General features: G+C 49.5%; 1 protein-coding gene across 8 annotated transcripts; it reads right to left on the bottom strand.

The window, feature by feature from the left end:
- Positions 1–1,701: 1,701 nt before the first annotated feature.
- Positions 1,702–16,131, bottom strand: HINFP (histone H4 transcription factor). Of its 8 annotated transcripts, none has more exons than XM_086678906.1 (12): positions 15,152–15,233; positions 14,701–14,738; positions 9,646–9,830; positions 7,289–7,518; positions 6,917–7,028; positions 6,591–6,743; positions 6,014–6,091; positions 5,806–5,926; positions 5,581–5,719; positions 5,364–5,488; positions 4,499–4,871; positions 1,702–3,653 (listed from the first exon to the last, which is right to left on the bottom strand). In XM_086678906.1, exons 3-12 carry the CDS (start codon positions 9,818–9,820, stop codon positions 3,612–3,614), a joined length of 1,548 nt encoding a protein of 515 aa, XP_086535032.1. In that variant the 5' UTR covers positions 9,821–9,830; positions 14,701–14,738; positions 15,152–15,233; the 3' UTR covers positions 1,702–3,611. The 8 variants fall into 8 exon arrangements, with proteins under 8 accessions (XP_086535032.1, XP_086535033.1, XP_086535030.1 ...); XM_086678907.1 differs by lacking the exon at positions 1,702–3,653 and adding an exon at positions 3,830–4,029; XM_086678904.1 differs by lacking the exon at positions 1,702–3,653 and having other exon boundaries at positions 3,830–4,871.
- Positions 16,132–17,300: the final 1,169 nt, after the last annotated feature.

Consider the following 17,300-nt stretch of genomic DNA (forward strand, 5'->3'; position numbering starts at 1 on the left):
CTTTCTGACCACAAGCATTCCCCTCTGCCCTCTAATCTTCAGAAGCCTCATCGGAACTTCTAATGCTTTGTTTTTTGGCTTTTTTTTTTTTTAAGTAAGCTCTATGCCCAACATGGGGCTTGAACTCATGACCCTGAGATCAAGAGTTGCATGCTTTATCGACTGAGCCAGCCAGGTGCTTTGATCCTAACCTCCAGTGCTTTGATCCTAACCACTACCTTCTGGTCTCTCAGGGGCTCCCTGTCCAGTCTTCTCCAGCTGCTCTAATTACCCTGTTCCTTGGCCCGACGCCATCCACGTCCTGGCTGTGGGTCAACCCAGCGGTCTGTCTTCTGCTTTTGCTCCAGGGGTGCTGGTATCTGCTACAAAAAAGTACCTGGTTGTGGTGAATTTGCCAGTGCCTGATCTTGGCCTTCGACCATCAGCTGATCTCACTCTTTTATCCTTTAATGGCGATTCTTATCACTCTCCTCAAAACTTTAATTCCTACTTCCTCAAGGAAATACAGACAACAGATGTGAAAGCTTTCTCACCCCTCCCATTCATCCCTCCTTCCCTTGCTCAAAAGGGGTGTCTCCATTCCTTCCCCAAGTGTCATTTATCTACTTGTCCTCTCCATTCCTTGCCCGGTCAAGAAATGCAAGCTATCAAGCGTGAAGAGTTGCCGGCATCCACCAACCTTGCCTCTCAGCCTCAACTCCTGCTGTTGAACAGGACGGCTGTGCTCCTTATTCCCGAAGTGCGTCATGGGATTCCTGCCCTTGAGCAAAATTCCTCCATTCATCTACCATTCACTATACCTATATTCGATAGGTCGTAACCTTACGGAAATGACCTGATTCCCCATGACCATTCCTCCCTCCCCTCATCTTGGGGAAACATTTCTCTTCTATACCTTAGTCAGCTCTCCTGTGCTCTTCTCTGAAGACTGTGGACTTGCCCCAAGTAAGAGAAAAGAAGCATTCGCTTCCACACTCCTGGGCCGCCTGCCTTCTCTTTGTACCCCCACTCTTTAAGGGACAGTAAGGTAGGTTGTCTCCTTAATCTTCAGACACCATGATGTCTGACGTATGGGCTGACTCTGGATGAAACCCTAAGGTAATCAAATTAGCAGTGTCATCGCCCTACCTCCAAAGTCCTGCGCTGACCCAGCCCCAGCCTCTGATATCCTTCCATAGGGCTCTAGTTGCTTCGATTCAATAACCCCTCATGCTAGCTCCGGTGCTTTCTAACCTATGCATGCTGAGCCCAGAATCCCCTTCCCCCGAAGAACTGGATTCACGCAGTAGCAAGCCAGAACCTCTTCCGCTGTCCCCATGGTACAGAGCATGAGATCTGGTGTGGGTGTAACTGTCAAGACTGGTAAGGGAGGTACTTTACATAAGGGATTGGCTTGATCCTCAAGACACTGCTCAACTGAGGAAAGGACGGCATCAGGGATGCTGGAGGCGGCAGCCTGAGCCACTGCTTAGAGCACCAGCAAGGGGGTGCCTGGGTGGCTCAGTCGGTTGAGCATCTGACTTCGGCTCAGGTCATGATCTCATGGTCCGTGGGTTCGAGCCCGCGTCGGGCTCCGTGCTGACAGCTCGGAGCCTGGAGCCCGCTTCGGATTCTGTGTCTCCCTCTCGCTCTGCCCCTCCCCTGCTCATGCTCTGTCTCTCTCTGTCTCGAAAATAAATAAAAACGTTAAAAAAAAATTTTTTTTGTTAGCTTATTTTATTGTAAGAATACACAGCATATAATACATATACAAAACGTGTTAATCAACTTCTTACGTTATTGATGAGGCTTCTGGCTAACGGCAGGCTATCGCCAGTTAAGTTTTAGGGGAGTCAAAAGTTACACATGGATTTTCAATTACGTGGGGGGAGTCGGCGCCCCCACCCCCCGCATTGTTCAAGGATCCACTGTATTTGAATCGTATATGGAAAGTGGGGCACCACCGTGTGTTTTCAAGGTTTGGAGTCTTTAAAGTCTTCATCTGGTCATGGTTAGGAGAAAGGTCTCTAAGGACTTGCCTTTGGGGTTTGTCTTTGGCCCTGTTTTATTCAACCTTTTAATCTACCTCTTGGGGACAGGTGCCAATCTCACAAGACAAAATTTAATAAGGATAAACAGGGGGGCCTGCTGTTAAGACCAAGGTAACAAGTGCATACCTTGGAAGGAGCATGGTTTGGGCAGCACAAAGTATGTAAAGACAGGGGTTCTAGAGGGCAGTGGCTTCACAATGTGTAACCACCAAAAACACAGGCCCAGAGGAGGTGGGGTGGAAGGGGCCCCAAATTAAGTGACGTGAGAAGATATAGAAGAAACTGAGGGTACTTAGGCCCAAAGAAGCCTCGCTTGTCTTCAACGAACTGAAGGCCTGCTGGGGTTAGTGGATACTTGTTTAGGGGAAGGACAGGGCGTGGGTGGCAAAATCAGAACAAGACCCTAGAGGAGTGAGCCTGGGAATGAGATGGCCTTGCTTGAGCACATTTTTCATTCACATTTCCTCTCTTCTCCACACTGCCATTTCCTCGAAGGTGCTCTCGTAGAGGCAACGTGAACATCCACACGGGCATAACCTTAAAGCCCTCACTGTTTCTTGCCTGAATTCTTCCCAGCAGCCCCCTAACTTCTCACTGTTCCAATCTGTATTCCTCATCACTGGCAGAATCACCGTCCTAAAACCTCACGTGGATCCTTTTGGGTGGCCCGGCCTTCCTTCCTGGTCTCGTCTCTCCCCGTGGCGTACTGCCCTGTGCTGCAGGCCACGGAGTCCTCCTTCAGGTGTAGAGACCTGGTTTCCTCTACCTGGAACAATGTGTCCACCTCTTTGTACCTTGTAGCTCTAATCACTTCCTTGATGAAGCCTTTCCTGATCCCTCGCCCACGTAATGCGGTCTCCTCCTCCTCTGAGCCTCCTCAGTGAACTCTGGTAGGCTTCCAACCCTCCACTTACTTTGGTCTTGTCTCTGTACTCCAAGTCTCTTCAGGGCAGAGAGTGTCACTCATCTCTGGGTTTTACTCATCATTTACTGTATCTTTACCACCTGCCACAGCGCCCGGACTATAGAAGGAACTCAGTAAACGGCGGCTGGAATTAACGAAAAGCTTGTTCTTTTCCTAAATTCTTCCTGCAACAGGCACATGCTGTTTTTGCGGTAAGAGTTAAGTTCGGTCCTCTCAAAAAGGTGCAGAAATCTTTTGTGGGCAGCTTTCTGCCCACGAATACCCCTGAGAGTATTCCCTTGACCTCAAGAGTGGCAGCGACCCCAAGAATGGACACAGGGTGCCCAGAAGTGGCTAGACAGGCCAAGCGAAATGGTTCTTTTTGGAGGGTTTCAACCTCTTTGAGAATCTAGTGAAAAACAGACCCTTTCCCCAGGAAACTGTACATTCAGACACAATTTTCTAACCTGGTCTTTAAACCTACAGCACCTGCCATTCCCTAGGGCCTCCAAATCCACCACCCGTCCCAGCTTCCTCCTCAGCCCCACAGGTAGAGACCCTGCCCCAGAGACACTGGATTCTAACCAGGACTCAGACGGCATGGCCGTGGCCAGGTGCCCTACCTTCCTGTCTCCCAGCCGATCGTGCATTCTAGAGGGAGTGTTCCTACTGCCCGCTCACAGCCTACGCCTGAGACCTCCATGGAGACAGCAGGTGCTCTGAGAAGAAATGGAGAAGTTTCACCAAGGGGGGAGGGGGGGGAGCAAGAGTAAAGATACAAACAAAAACAAACCCCAGTCACTAAAAGGAGAACAAGCCTAATGAGTCAACTCCTCTTCTGGGCAGCTGCATCTCCTATCTGGTTGAGAGCCACCAAGCATAAGGAAGACATGAGTAAGAGCCCGTGTTTCTTTTATTACCAAAACAACCGTTACACACACACTCAGTGCCTCCAATCCCATCCCTGAGGGTAACCATGAAAGTCCTTGCGATCGCAGGAGCCCTTTAGAGGGAGATGGCTGCCTGGTTCATGCTGCCTTGGCTGGTTGTAAGGAAAAGGCCCTCGCAGGAACCGGTTATGTGTCACCCCTGGACCTAAGGACGGGAATGGGTGCGAGTTGACGGGGGCTTTTACTCACTGTTTCAGAGTGACTAGGGGGTTATGGGTAAGCCTGATACCAGCCCCTCTACGAGGACACACACAACCAGCGCATCCCCTTCAAGGAACCCAAACTTCTCAGGTCCCCACAAAGCGCCGTCTGGCAGAAAAGGAAGTCCTTTGGATCCGCTGAATGACGCAAGCCGGGTCCAGAGTGCACCACACAGCTCTCGGCACCACCCTTAAAGGCATCCGTTGGCAGGGGCTGCCCACTAGGGGCACTGCCACCAGCCTGGCTCACACGCCAGGGTCTGGGGTAGGAATGGTCAGGCTCTGCAGCCCTCACACCATCTGGACTTGTGGCTCCTCAGCTATTCCCTGAAGCTTTCCCATGACGCTCCCTGAGGGGGGCTCGGGGGCTGGGGGGGGCTCTCCCGGGGCCTCGGACAGCACATAGTAGACAACCTCTTGCTCGCCCTGGGCGTTGGTCTGGTTCACCACATGGATGACGGGGCTGGGAGTGTCCTGAGAGGCTGAGAGGGCCGTGCCGTCACCGCTCCCACCCTCCTCTTCCTCTTCGGCCTCTTCCTGGGGTCCCGGCTCCCCTGGCACTGCTTCGAGAATGATGCCCTGCAGGCTGCTCTCACTCAGCGATGCTCCCGGGTCCAATCCGTCCTGCGGCTGCCGCAGCAGCTGCTGTGTCAGCTCCACACTCTCATAGCGAACCAGCTGCAGCCGCATGTAGCCATCTTCATGCTCCTTGTACCTGGGGAAGCGGGAGCATGGGGGGCAGCAAACACGCGCGGGGGGGACGCAGAAATGTCCAGAGACCGGCAAGCTACGGGACAAACACGAGGGATGGGAGAAGCCCTGGGATGTTAAGTGACAGGAGTTGGAGACCAAGAGGGGTCTTTACTGGAATATGCAGAAGAAATGACAAGAGGGAGGGAGCATTACTCGAAATGGAAAATTTGATGTAGAAACTTGAGAGGGAGGGAGGGAGGGAGGGGGTGCAGAGGGGGGAAAAAGAAATGATCTGTGTTGGAGGGTGGGAGTGTCACAGGATTCAGGAGATGGCCTTGGGGCTACGGATGAGGGCCCTTAGGCTCCGGTTCTGGCTGTAGGGCTTTGGCACTGTGCCTTCCATTCAAAGGTCACAAAACTCATCTTTGCTCCACCACTGATTCTCAGGGTTCCCCGAACCTCAACGGAGATGGTGGACATCCAATTATCCTCAAATTCAAGGTTAACTTGTTGAAAAGGTTATCGGGGGGGGGGGGGGGGGGGGGGGAAGGTCTGCGAACCTACGGGGCAGGGTTCAGAGACATACCGAAAACGGGGGTGTCCTGAGGGCCACTTGAACTGGTGCTTCTCTCGAAGGTGCACGGTGAGGTTGTTGCCCCTCGTGAAGCATTTGTCACACACGTGACATTTGTATCTCGGCTCTGAGTCTCCCTGATGGGGAGGGGAGGGAGAGTGAGGCCAGCTCTGCATCCTGGGCTCCCCCACACCTGCACTTGCCCTCTCCCACCGACCGCCCAACTCACCTCGTGCACTTTTCGGTAGTGGGACTTGATAGAGCAGAGGGATCGCGCGCTGAAGCCGCAGCTCTCGAAGTCACACCTGTAGGCTGGCTCCTTGCTATGGGTGTCCAGGTGCTTCCGCAGGTCAATCAGATTCTTGCAGCTGCCAGGAGAGGTCAGGAGCGGTGGGAGGGCACGGGGGACCCTGGACCTCGGGTTCTCCCATTTCTGGCCCCTGGTTCCCCTTACCTGTATTCACAACAGTCACACTTAAAAGGCCGGTCCTCGCTGTGGCGAAAGCGCATGTGGTTTCGGAGGGACGATGGCAGCGGGCAGGTCATATCACACAGAGGACACTTATAGTGATTCACTGAGAGGAGCAGAGAGGAGGCTGTGATCGGGGGCCTAGCGGATACCTGGAGGGTGGGCAAGGAGGTTGGGGGTGCCGGCCGCTCACCATGGTTACGCATATGGTCCCGCAACAGCCGCTCCGTGGCAAATCTCTTGGAACAGTGAGAGCACTGGAAGCGTTGCTCTACAGTGGGGCAGGCAGAAGAGAGCCTGGGCTGCGGAGGATGGCGGAGAGGCACAGACAGGAGAGCAAGCCCGGGAGAGGAGAACCACCCAAGAAAGGGGGAGCTCAGGAACCAGGGATGGACACAGACCATGGAAAGAGCATGGCGCTTGCAGTCGAGGACCTGAATGAGAATCCCTGCTTGACCCCTAACTAGCTGTGCCACCTCAGGTAAGTGAGTTAACCTGGCCCTCGGTTTCTTCACCTGCAGAAAGGGGGAGGAGCAGCATACCTCATGGGGTTGCGAGGATTCACTGGGAAGAGATGCGGCACACAGTAAGCACTGAACAGTAAGAGCACCTAATGACTCTCCTGTCACACTGTGGCAGGTGACTGAGTCCTAGAGGCAGATGTAGCCAGGCTGCAGATGCCTTCGGTGGCCCCCTCTCCCGGGAACATGCCCCTTACCCCCACCGCAAGGACGGCCTGCACCCACTCCCCTTCTTCTCTGATTGCTTACGATCCAACGCGGTCTGGCGACGGATGTGATCTAAGAACTTGGTGTTGTTGGCAAACATGCCCCCGCAGGTGGGGCAGGCCACCACCTTCTCCTGGGTGTGGCTGCGGAGGTGCTCTCGAAGCTTACGGCAGTCCTTGAAGGTGCAGGTACAGCCTGGGAAGGAAAGCCCAGTCAGGCTCAAACGCCCAGAGGCAGTTCTGACATCAAGTCTCCGGCCAGCAGCCGACCTTACCCTGGGGGACTGGTCCCATACCCCGCCGCCCCAACCCAACCCCTTACCACCCCCAGGGATTCTTTAAGGACAAGACGTTAAGGAGTGGCCCTACCTTTCCAGCCACACAGCACCACCTGGTTGTCTTTGCCGACCGCTTGGTATTCACAGCACAGGCTGTGTGCTTCCACGTGCCGATAGAACCACTCGGGGTTGTCGAAGGAACTCTGTGCCAGGGGCAACTTGGGGTTAGGACCGAGGGTGGCTAGAGGGACTTTTACACCGACGTGCCCAAAGGGGGTTTCTTGGCGCTCTCTCAAACTAACTTGGTGGGCCTGAGAAAGTTTGAGCATGGGGGCCACCCGGAAATGAAATGACATAGTAGCAGGAACCTTGGCAGACGCAGGGCATCCCTGAGAGGGTCAAGGCATCTTGAGCAAAGATCCCCAACTTCCTTCCACCCCTACGCCCAGCACTGCCCGCTGACCTCACAGTGCTCCCACAGACACAGGAAGTGGTCAGGGATGTCAGGGATGATGTTGCGGCTCTGGAAGTCCAGGATGCAGGGGCTGAGGTCGGCCTGGCTCTGCAGAGCCTGCAGCCCCCACTGCTTCAGCTTGGTGTGGTAGCAGTGGAAGTAGACGTGGCGGATGAGGTCAGCAGAACTGTCCATAGAGCAAAAGCCACACTCCTGCCACAAGCAGGAGAATTCTTCTTCTGCGGAAAGGGGTTTAGGGGGAAAAGTCTGATACCTTCCAAAGCTCAGCTCTCCTTCTACCTGTGACACTTAGCGGCGAGCGAGCAGGCTGCACTCTGACCGAATTACCACAGTTCATTCGGCAAATACCAGCATTTAACAACTACCAATCGTGCACCAGGCACTGGGGGGGTGGGGGGGGGGGTTGATGAGTAAAGAGTCCCGGTCCTTGCCCTCACGATAGCTTTCAGTCAGGGAGAGGAAAGGTTAGTTAAGTAATCCCACGTATAAATCTAAAACTGCAGCCAGCTCCGAGTTCTATGAAGGGGGCAGGGGGTGCGGGTTACTGAAACATAATTAAACAGAGCCCATGTGATGTAGGCATGGAGGACTCGGAAGTGTCGCTGCGTTGAGATCCGAAGGGCGAGCATCTGTGAGCTAGATGGAGAAGTGTGGTCGAGGCAGAGGGAAGGGTGTGTGCAAGGTCCAGAGCCACAAACTCACAGTGTGGCTGGCGTGCGCTGCCGGCTCCCAAGCTGGGACACCCCTCACTCCTTCCCGTCGGACCACAGGTCCTTCTTTCCTCCAAATTCTGCCTGAGATCCACCCTCTCCGGGAAAGCCATCAGCTGCGGCAGTCCAATGCCTGGCTCTCGTGCATCTCTCTCGAAGCACATTTTCAATGCTTTACAGGGGCTTACTTGTTTTTAAAAGGAGCTACTTTGAAATACATAATAACCCCCTAATTTCTCTTTTGTGTACGTACTGTTTGACTTCTGAAACTATCACTTATGCTTCATAGTCACTAGACTTAAAACAGAATCTGAGGTTGGGGAAGGAGAGCTGCCTCTGTACTTTGTGTAGAACAGAATTTTTAAAATGGTTTTGTGACCTGTTAGTGACTGAATACATCAACTTAGGGAGGCTCAAACCAATTTTTATTTTTTTAAGTAGGCTCCAGGCCCAACGTGGGGCTTGAACTCATGACCCTGAGATCAAGAGTCACACGCTCTACCCACTGGGCCGGCCAGGCACTCCCCCCCATTTTTTTTTTTTTTTTTTTAATGAAAAAGAATAAGAATACTTGAGAGAACATTTAATAAAAGCAAGTATTGTTTCAAGTATTTTTTAAACTTTTTATCTGGGGTTGGGAAGTAAAATCCATGCCTATCTGGTAGTTGCAGTGGAAAAAAAAAAAATTGAGAAGCATTACCAGAGAAGCACAAAAGCAGGTTGTCGACAGCTTGTATAATAATAATATGATCCTTTTTAAAAAAGAAAATCATCTTTATCTAATTTATTATTGCATGCAGAGAGACGTCAAAAGAACATTCACTGAAGTAATGTCACTAATTGCCTTTTGATGGCAGGCTGGCGGATTCAGATTCGTCCCACATTTCCTTGTTGAATGAATTTTCTATGATGAGTCTACAATGCTTTTTTTTTTAATATGAAATTTATTGTCAGATTGGTTTCCATAAAACACCCAGTGCTCATCCCAACAGGTGCCCTCCTCAATGTCCATCACCCACTTTCCCCTCCCTCCCACCCCCCATCAACCCTCAGTTTATTCTCAGTTTTTAAGAGTCTCTTATGGTTTGCCTCCCTCCCTTTTTTTCCCCTTCCCCTCCCCCATGGTCTTCTGTTAAGTTTCTCAGGATCCAATTAAGAGTGAAAACATATGGTATCTCTCTTTCTCTGTATGACTATTTCACTTAGCAGAACACTCTCCAGTTCCATCCACGTTGCTGCAAATGGCCATATTTCATTCTTTCTCATTGCCAAGTAGTACTCCATTGTGTATATAAACCACAATTTCTTTATCCATTCATCACTTGATGGACATTTAGGCTCTTTCCATAATTTGGCTATTGTTGAGAGTGCTGCTATAAACATTGGGGTACAAGTGCCCCTATGCATCAGTACTCCTGTATCCCTTGGGTAAATTCCTAGCAGTGCTATTGCTGGGTCACAGGGTAGATCTATTTTAATTTTTTGAGGAACCTCCACACCGTTTTCCAGAGCGGCTGCGCCAGTTTGCATTCCCATCTACAACGCTTTTATAAGCAAAACAAGCACAATTAGGAAAGGAAAGTCAGACGTTCTACCTTCCTTGAGCTCCTTCCCCCTCCTGTCCTGCCCCCTTACCAAGTGGGTCCTCCTCCTCATCCTCCTCCTCCCCGGAGCCGTGCAGGTGCTGCCGGAGGTGCTGAGTGACATGCTCGCAGAACTCCTCCATGGCTGAGCACACAAAGGAGCAGGACCCCCACTCACACTGTAGCCCCAGATTCTCCTTTCGGGGAACTTTCCCAGGGGGCGGCATGGCCTTCACCCTAGAGTGGAAAGAAACCCACAGCTGCAAGGATTCCACCCAAACGCCACCAGGGGGTGAACGGCTGGGCTGACAGGCTGCCTAGAGGCGGCAGCAGGCACCTTCTCCCGTGACCTGTGAGAAACCCTGTGCTTTTTCAATAAGGATGGAGTAGCAGTTCCTCAAACCCCTGGAAGCTGTCTGGCGTTCTTGGGAAGGGAAAAACACACTAACATTATTGAGCGTGTGCCAGGCACTGAGCTAAGAACTTTAAAGGCCCATTTCTCTTGAAGCTTCAGAGCAACTGGCCAAGAAGGAATTAATTATTCCAATGGGATGCAGAACAACGCACAGGTTCAAAGAGATGGCTCTGGACAAGGAAGAGACTTCAAATCTAGACTCCTGTGTCCGCCACCTACTAGCTGTGTGACCTTGGCCAAGTAACTTAACCCTTCTGTTCCTGAACATCCTCATCTTCAAAACGGGGATAGCAAAACCTTTTGTTGTTAATTTCACACTTAACTATATGTCAAGCATCATACTAAGCATATTATATTATGTCACTGAATTACCAACACCACCCTATGAGGTAAGTACTATTTTTGACTTCATTTACAAATAGGAACCTCTGGCTCAGAGAGGTTAACTGGTTTGTTCAAGGTCACACACTACTCGTGTGGTAGGGTCACGTCAGGCTGACTCCAAAGTCCATATTCTTTCCACACGGCTTACAGATGAGCCCAGAAGCTCTTTATTTTTCACTGCATCATGTCCTAAATTCCCACCAGACTTTCAAACTGCCATACTATCAGCCTTTGCCTAATCTATCCAGTGGTTACTCACCACTCCCCTGACATTCTCTGAACTAAAATGTCTATTTAATCCTTGAACAGAGATTTGAACTGTGCGGGTCCATTTATATGCAGACTTTTAAAATACTTTTCAAATACATTGGAAAATTTTGGGATATTTGCAACAATTTGAAAAACTTTGCAAATGAACTGTGTAGCCTAGAAATATTTTTAAAAATTAGGGGTGTCTGGGTGGCTCAGTCAGTAAAGGGTCTGACTTTGGCTCAGATCATGATCTCGCGGTTCTTGAGTTTAAGCCCCACATCAGGCTCTGTGCTGACAGCTCAGAGCCTGGAGCCTGCTTCATATTATCTATCTCCCTCTCTCTCTGCCCCTCCCCTGCTCACACTGTCTCTAAAAAAAATAAGAAAAAGGTAGGTCACAAACACATAAAATATATGTAGACACCAGTCTTTCATTATTTAATACCATAAAATATATACAAATCTATTAAAAAAGTTAAAATTTATCAGGGCACCAGCCTGGCTCAGTCAGTGGAGCATATAATTCTTGATCTTGGGGTCATGAGTTTGAGCCCCACACTGGGTGTAGAGATTACTTAAAAAAATTTTTTATTAAGTTAAAATTTATCAAAACTTACACACACACCTACAGACTGTCATCTTTTCATTTTTGACATCTAGTGTTAGTAACACATGTAACATCTGCAGTGTTGTTGTTTTTACATAAGACAATATTTTTTTAAGTTTATTTATTAAGAGAGAGAGAATTTATTAAGAGAGAGAATAATTTAATTATTAAGAGAGACAGGCTCTGCACTGTCAGCACAGAGCTCGATGCGGGGCTCAAACTCACGACCCGTGAGATCATGACCTGAGCCAAAACCAAGAGTCAGATGCTTAACCGACAGTAGAGCTATTAGTAGTTAAGCTTTGGGGGAGTCAAAAGTTATACATGGATTTTTGATTGCGTAAGGGTTGGCACCCCAACCTCCACATTGTTCAAGGGTCAAGTACAGATTCCATTTGAACAAAAGAGGCCTTATCTGTCTAGCTGATATCGTACCTTGGGTATTTACAGTGCTAGTCATGCTTAGGCCTATAACAAATGCCTGTTGAAGAAAGCTGAATAAGAACCTGCAGGTTCTCCACCTTTAATATGAATTCAATTGCAGGGTTCTCTAGACACCCTGCCAGAGATTCGGATTCAGGTAGGCTGGGGTTAAGCTTAGAAATCTGCCCTTTTACCTCGGCACCCCAGTTCTGATGCAGGCAGTTCCAGAAGCACAGTTTGTGGAACAATAAAAGAATAGTTTCCCTCATTAAAAGGAAACAGAATGACAGAGGACAACAGTGAAAGCAAAAGTCCAGGGACAAGAGAGGACACTAAGAGGCCTTGACTCTGCCTGGTGTGTCACCTCTGGGCGGATGTTAACTGATTGTCGCTGCCCTAGAAGGGAGCAAGGCACTGGTCTACCTGACAGAGCTGGGAACTCTGGGAAAGGCCTTTACTTACTACACATGGAGAAGAAAAAGAAAAAAAAAACACAGAAAAAACAAAACACGTGAAATCCTTCATGACTACAAGTTCAAGAACCTCTTATACCTAACTGCTTATCAGAGAAACCCCTTTTTAATCTAAGGCTTTTGCCCCTCCTCCGAGAAGCCAGTCACCTCGGACACTCTGGGATGTCCATGGGGCTGCTGGGCTGCTCGAGACTAACAGTGAACCTTATCAGGATAAAACGTTCACTGTTTTTATAACATTGGGGTAGGAAAAGTAGGGAACACCTTCCTAAGGCAGACACAACATCCCAAACCTCCTCTAACTCTCTGCCTACGGGATTCAAGTCCACCTAGTACCGCATGCAAAGCTCTTCAACTGGCCTCAACTTACTTCTCCAGGAACTGGGTAAAGAAACTAACCCTTCTTGAGGGCCTACCATGAGTCAGCCCTGTGGAAACTTCTCTTCCAAAGTTCATTTCAAAGTGAGAGCGCCCAGACTCTAACCCAAAGATCACACCCTCCTCCTCTACACCATGCTGCTGCTCTGGCTTCCTCTCCCATTCATTCGTTCCTCTTCCTCTCTGATTCAATGAACTTTATCTTAAACACATCACGTTCTCCTCAAGCTCTCTGCCTGAGAAACTTCTCCCTACCCTTCAAGCCCAATGTCCCCTCCTTGATGAGTTCTTTCCCAATTCATCCAGGTGCAGCTGGAATATCTACCTGCTGTCCCCACAGCACTGTGCACACCTTCATTATGGTGTTGCTACAGTGGAATGGAAGGTCTGTCTCCCCCAGACTAGGAGCTTCTCAGGGCAGGGACCATCACCCCTTCATTGCCTATTCCCAACATTAGCACAGAGCTCTGTACTCCCCAGACACTCAATAAATGTCAGCATCTGATCACATTCCAGGAAGCTTTCCAAAACTACCCACCCTCAGGTTATGCTTGCCTCTTGGTTCTATGTCTGGCATAGATAATGCCAGAAAATCTCGACCTATTTGTATGCTGCCCATGGTCACTCATGGTCATTTGATATGTTCTATTCTCATTTACCCAATGGGACAATCTTAGCTGCTTCTGGGCAGAAACCGCATCACACCCACCTGTTGTTGACTGGTGGGCAAGACCCAGGAGATGGGTTATCTAGATATCGAGAACGACCTGAACCTTAGGCAAAGCTCCCCGAATCCCGCTTTTTTTTTTTTTTTTTTTTTTGAGAGAGCGAGCGAGTGGGAAAGGGGCAGAGAGAGAGGGAGACACAGAATCAGAAGCAGGCTCCAGGCTCTGAGCTGTCAGCACAGAGCCCGACGTGGGGCTCAAACTCACAAACCCGTGAGATCATGACCTGAGCCAAAGTCAAACACTTAACTGACTGAGCCACCGAGGCGCCCCCCTGAATTCCTCTTTTGTCGTCCCCCAGCTTCCTTTACTTTCTTTGCCTGTGTCCTACTTGTTTCTAGCCTGGGGAACAGTGGGACAGTGACAATCTGGTCACCACTCCTCTTTCTGTGAGCAAAGTGAGGCAACTTGTATACTGGCAAGGGCAATGGACAAGTTGTCAGAAAACCTGGGCTCAAGTTCCCCATCTCAATGATTTTACTCTGCCTAGAATAATGTAACATTAAGTACCTACTGTAGACAAAGCACTGTTCTAAGAATCTTATGTATATAAAAACTCACTAATACAACCACCTACCTATTGAGGGAAGTACCACTATTATCCCACTTCACAAATGAGGAAATGGGCCCTGATAGGTTAAATAATTTACCCAAAGCCACAAGCTAGGAAGTGATGGAGACAGAATTCAAAGCCAGGGAATTTGGTTCCATTTTCTTTCTACATCTGCCATCTTATCACTCCTTGTCTGATTCCTTCCTCTCCACAGACCTCATATCTGTATACACAATACCCCAAACATGTTTCATTAAGTAGCTATTTTGTCAGTTTCCTCCAATAAACTGTGAGCTCCTAGAAAGCCTGGCCTGTGCCCTGTTCAGTTCTAACTTCAGGGCCAGTACATCCTAATACAAGCTCTTTTAATGTTTACGTGAATCTATGACTTATTATTTTATTTTGGATAAATCACCTAGCTTCTCTGAACCTGTTTCTCTAAATGTAAAACAGGATACTACTATCACAGCTGATGTTAGAGTCAACAAAACTGGTTAGAAAGCTCCAACATTTACTAGCTGTGGGGCCCTAGGCAAGTTACTTAAGCCTCAGTTTCCCATATAGCAGAGGAATCATTAAACTTGTCTCACTGGATTGATTTATGGACTAAACTAGATAATGTAGATTAAAATGCTTAGCATAACACACCCCTAGAACTCAACAAGCGTCAGCTATTTGTATCCTTGCTTCTGACGGTGAGATGATCTAAGCAGAATTCTACAAAAAGGTCAACAAAAGGACAACCCGACGGATTCCCAACACTTCTTTTCATCAGGGGTCACAGTAAGAAACAACCAGCAAATACTTGAGTATATATTTTAACGCAAGGCATCAAATTAACCCTGAACGATAGTCAAGAAAAGAAAGGACTGATGTCCTGAACCTCCTAAGGACTCACAATCTGGCCGAAGAGATGACTCTGACGTGTGAAGACAACTGCCAAAACAAAGCACCCGATGAGGGAGGTCAGGACAGAAAGAAATCCCAGTGCACAGGCGAAGCGGGGAAGACTTGTCCTGAGCGGCCGGGATCGGGCCCCTGAAACACCGGGAGAGTTCGAAGAGAAGAAAGGAGACCCTCCTGGCAGCCCCGCAGGTTTCTCGTAGTGCTTCCCGCATTAAGGCATGGCGGTGACCACGTCTCAGCAGCAGCCAAGCCCCACACGAGAAAGCAGGGAGGTTCGAGTTGGGGTTAGGGACTAAGGGCCAGGGGCGCTGCAGGCGCCAGGCCGACCGGCGTGGCCGAGCTACAAGACGAAGCCTAGCCAAGGTGACTAGGGAAGAGCCTGGCTTGAGCAGCCTACTCAGAGCGTCCCCAAAGCCGCCCAGTCAAGCCGGAAGCCAATTTACCGTCCCTCCGCTCCCGGGTCTCTCCAGCTCTTCCCACCCCCGACCATCTCCGGAAGGGCGCTTGAGCGACGGCCACCGAGAGCCAATCATCGCTCTCGGATACCTCTAGCAGCCAATGGCCGCTACGACTGACGGAACCCGTGCGCGACCAAAATACGGAAGGGGCGGGAGCAAGGAGCGGCGGGCTTCGGGGATGGCAGCTTTGCTGCAGCCGCTGGGTTCCAGGCGAGGTGCGGGCGAGGATCCCGAGGCCCCGACTTCCCCCAACTGCGCAGGCTCCGCGCTCGGCACCCACTGGGCCTGCGCGGGGCTCCAGCTGCGTCCCGAGTGGCATCTCCTTCGTCGCGTGGGTTACTGTGTTAAGCTGCCCGCGAGCACAGGGAGGGGGAGTAGGAGGAGGCGGCGGTGGCGGCGCGTGAGGCTGGGTGCGCGCGGCTGTAAGCCCCGCCCGGCCCAAATTAGGGTCCTACCTCTATCCTTCGTTCTCTTACTCCGATTTCTTAAATATCGGCATTCCTGAGCCGTCTTCTCTCCCCCCGCCCCCCACCTCTCCTGTTCCCTGGCTCGGTAAGCAACCATGTTATCCACCCACTCCAAGTCAGAAACCCGGTAGTCATCCCTGATTTCTGTCTCGTGCATCACGTGCGACCCTCCTCCAAGTTGAATTCTACGTCCTTAAACACACGCCGGAGCTCTCGAATTCAGCCCCCTCTGCCCCTCCTCCCGGTCCTTCTCCGCTCCCTGTCTAGTCTATTAACGACGTGGAGCCCGGATGTCTACACTAACTGGTTCCATTGCGTGCACTCTTGTTTTCCTCTAAGCCATTCCCCACGGAGACCTAATCAAACCACCACCCTGCTTTAAACGCTAAAAGGCATTCTGTGGCCTCGGGGCACACACCGCTCCCCTCCCCCCCCCCCCCCCCCCCCCCGGCCCAAACTATAGTGAGGCTTTCTAGAACCTTCAGCATCTGAGTCCTGTGTACTTCGATGGTGTCTTGAGTCCTAGTCCTCTATTTCTGTTCTCCCGCCCCGAGTTACTTTCGGTTTCTCTACCACACCTAGCTGCCTTTTACTTTTTCTGCTTTGTACTTGTTTCCTCTGCCTGGTACCGTCTTTCCCTTCTCCCCAGTCTGGCATGTATTTGACTAACGCCTACTCATTCTTCTGGTCTCAGTGAATATGCTTCTTTTTCCAAGAAGTCTTCCAGTAAGGGAGGGCAGGGATTGTATGTGTTCTTCACCTTCATACTCCATCACTTAGTCTAGTGGCTGAAACATTAAGGGCTCAAGACATATTTGTTAAATAATGTACCTTAGTAAAGTTCATTGGGGTTGATATTTATTTTGTTACATTTTTCTGTATTTCCTAACCTAAAAATAAGCCTATGTAATTCATATCATCAGGAAACACATTAAATGTTCAATAGAAGATACTATTAAAAATAAGCATCATAGTAAAATCTGAAATTCGTGCATGAAGTTTGTTACTAACAACAGCGAATTACATTATTGTCCCTATTTTAAAACAGGACTTTTAAAATACAATCCAGAAGTAACAAAAATATATTTTATCAACTTCATTCCTTCAAAAGCGCATAGAGTAATACTTCACAAAATGCCAACCTTACTTTAATTCAAATTTACACCACTGAAGATGGTTCTTAGCTTTAATTTAGCAATTGCATGAAGAAAAAGTTCATTCACAGAACTACGTAGACCCAAAACGATTTTTACAGAGCAAAAATTTCAGGATAGCTCTGGAATCCACACATATGTCTTCGAAATTTGAGACTGAGTCTTGCTGTCTAGCATAGTTTACTTCCATCTCAATCTGCTTCTCTTGAAAACAAGCTACAATTTTGGCCGGATAATTCAGACACATCCTCAGATTTGGTCTGTAAGAGCTGCCACAAAAACTTAAAAGCATAATTCCTACTCCTCCAGAGCTGTGGCTCTCTTCCGAAAGTGTAAAATGAATAAAGTTATCAAGTGATGTTTTGTATTTCTTTTGTGTTCCTGTAAAAACACCTGTATCTTTGAAATGTGATCAGGTTCTTTACCATAAAATAGATGATTCCATTGAGCTCCGGGCAGCTCAACACTAGAAGCTGAGTACAGCTTCCAGTTAGCATCCACTCAATCCGCAGG

This window comes from Puma concolor, chromosome D1, assembly GCF_028749965.1.
Source record: "Puma concolor isolate L17-30 chromosome D1, mPumCon1.1.hap2, whole genome shotgun sequence".
Taxonomy (NCBI): Eukaryota; Metazoa; Chordata; class Mammalia; order Carnivora; family Felidae; genus Puma; species Puma concolor.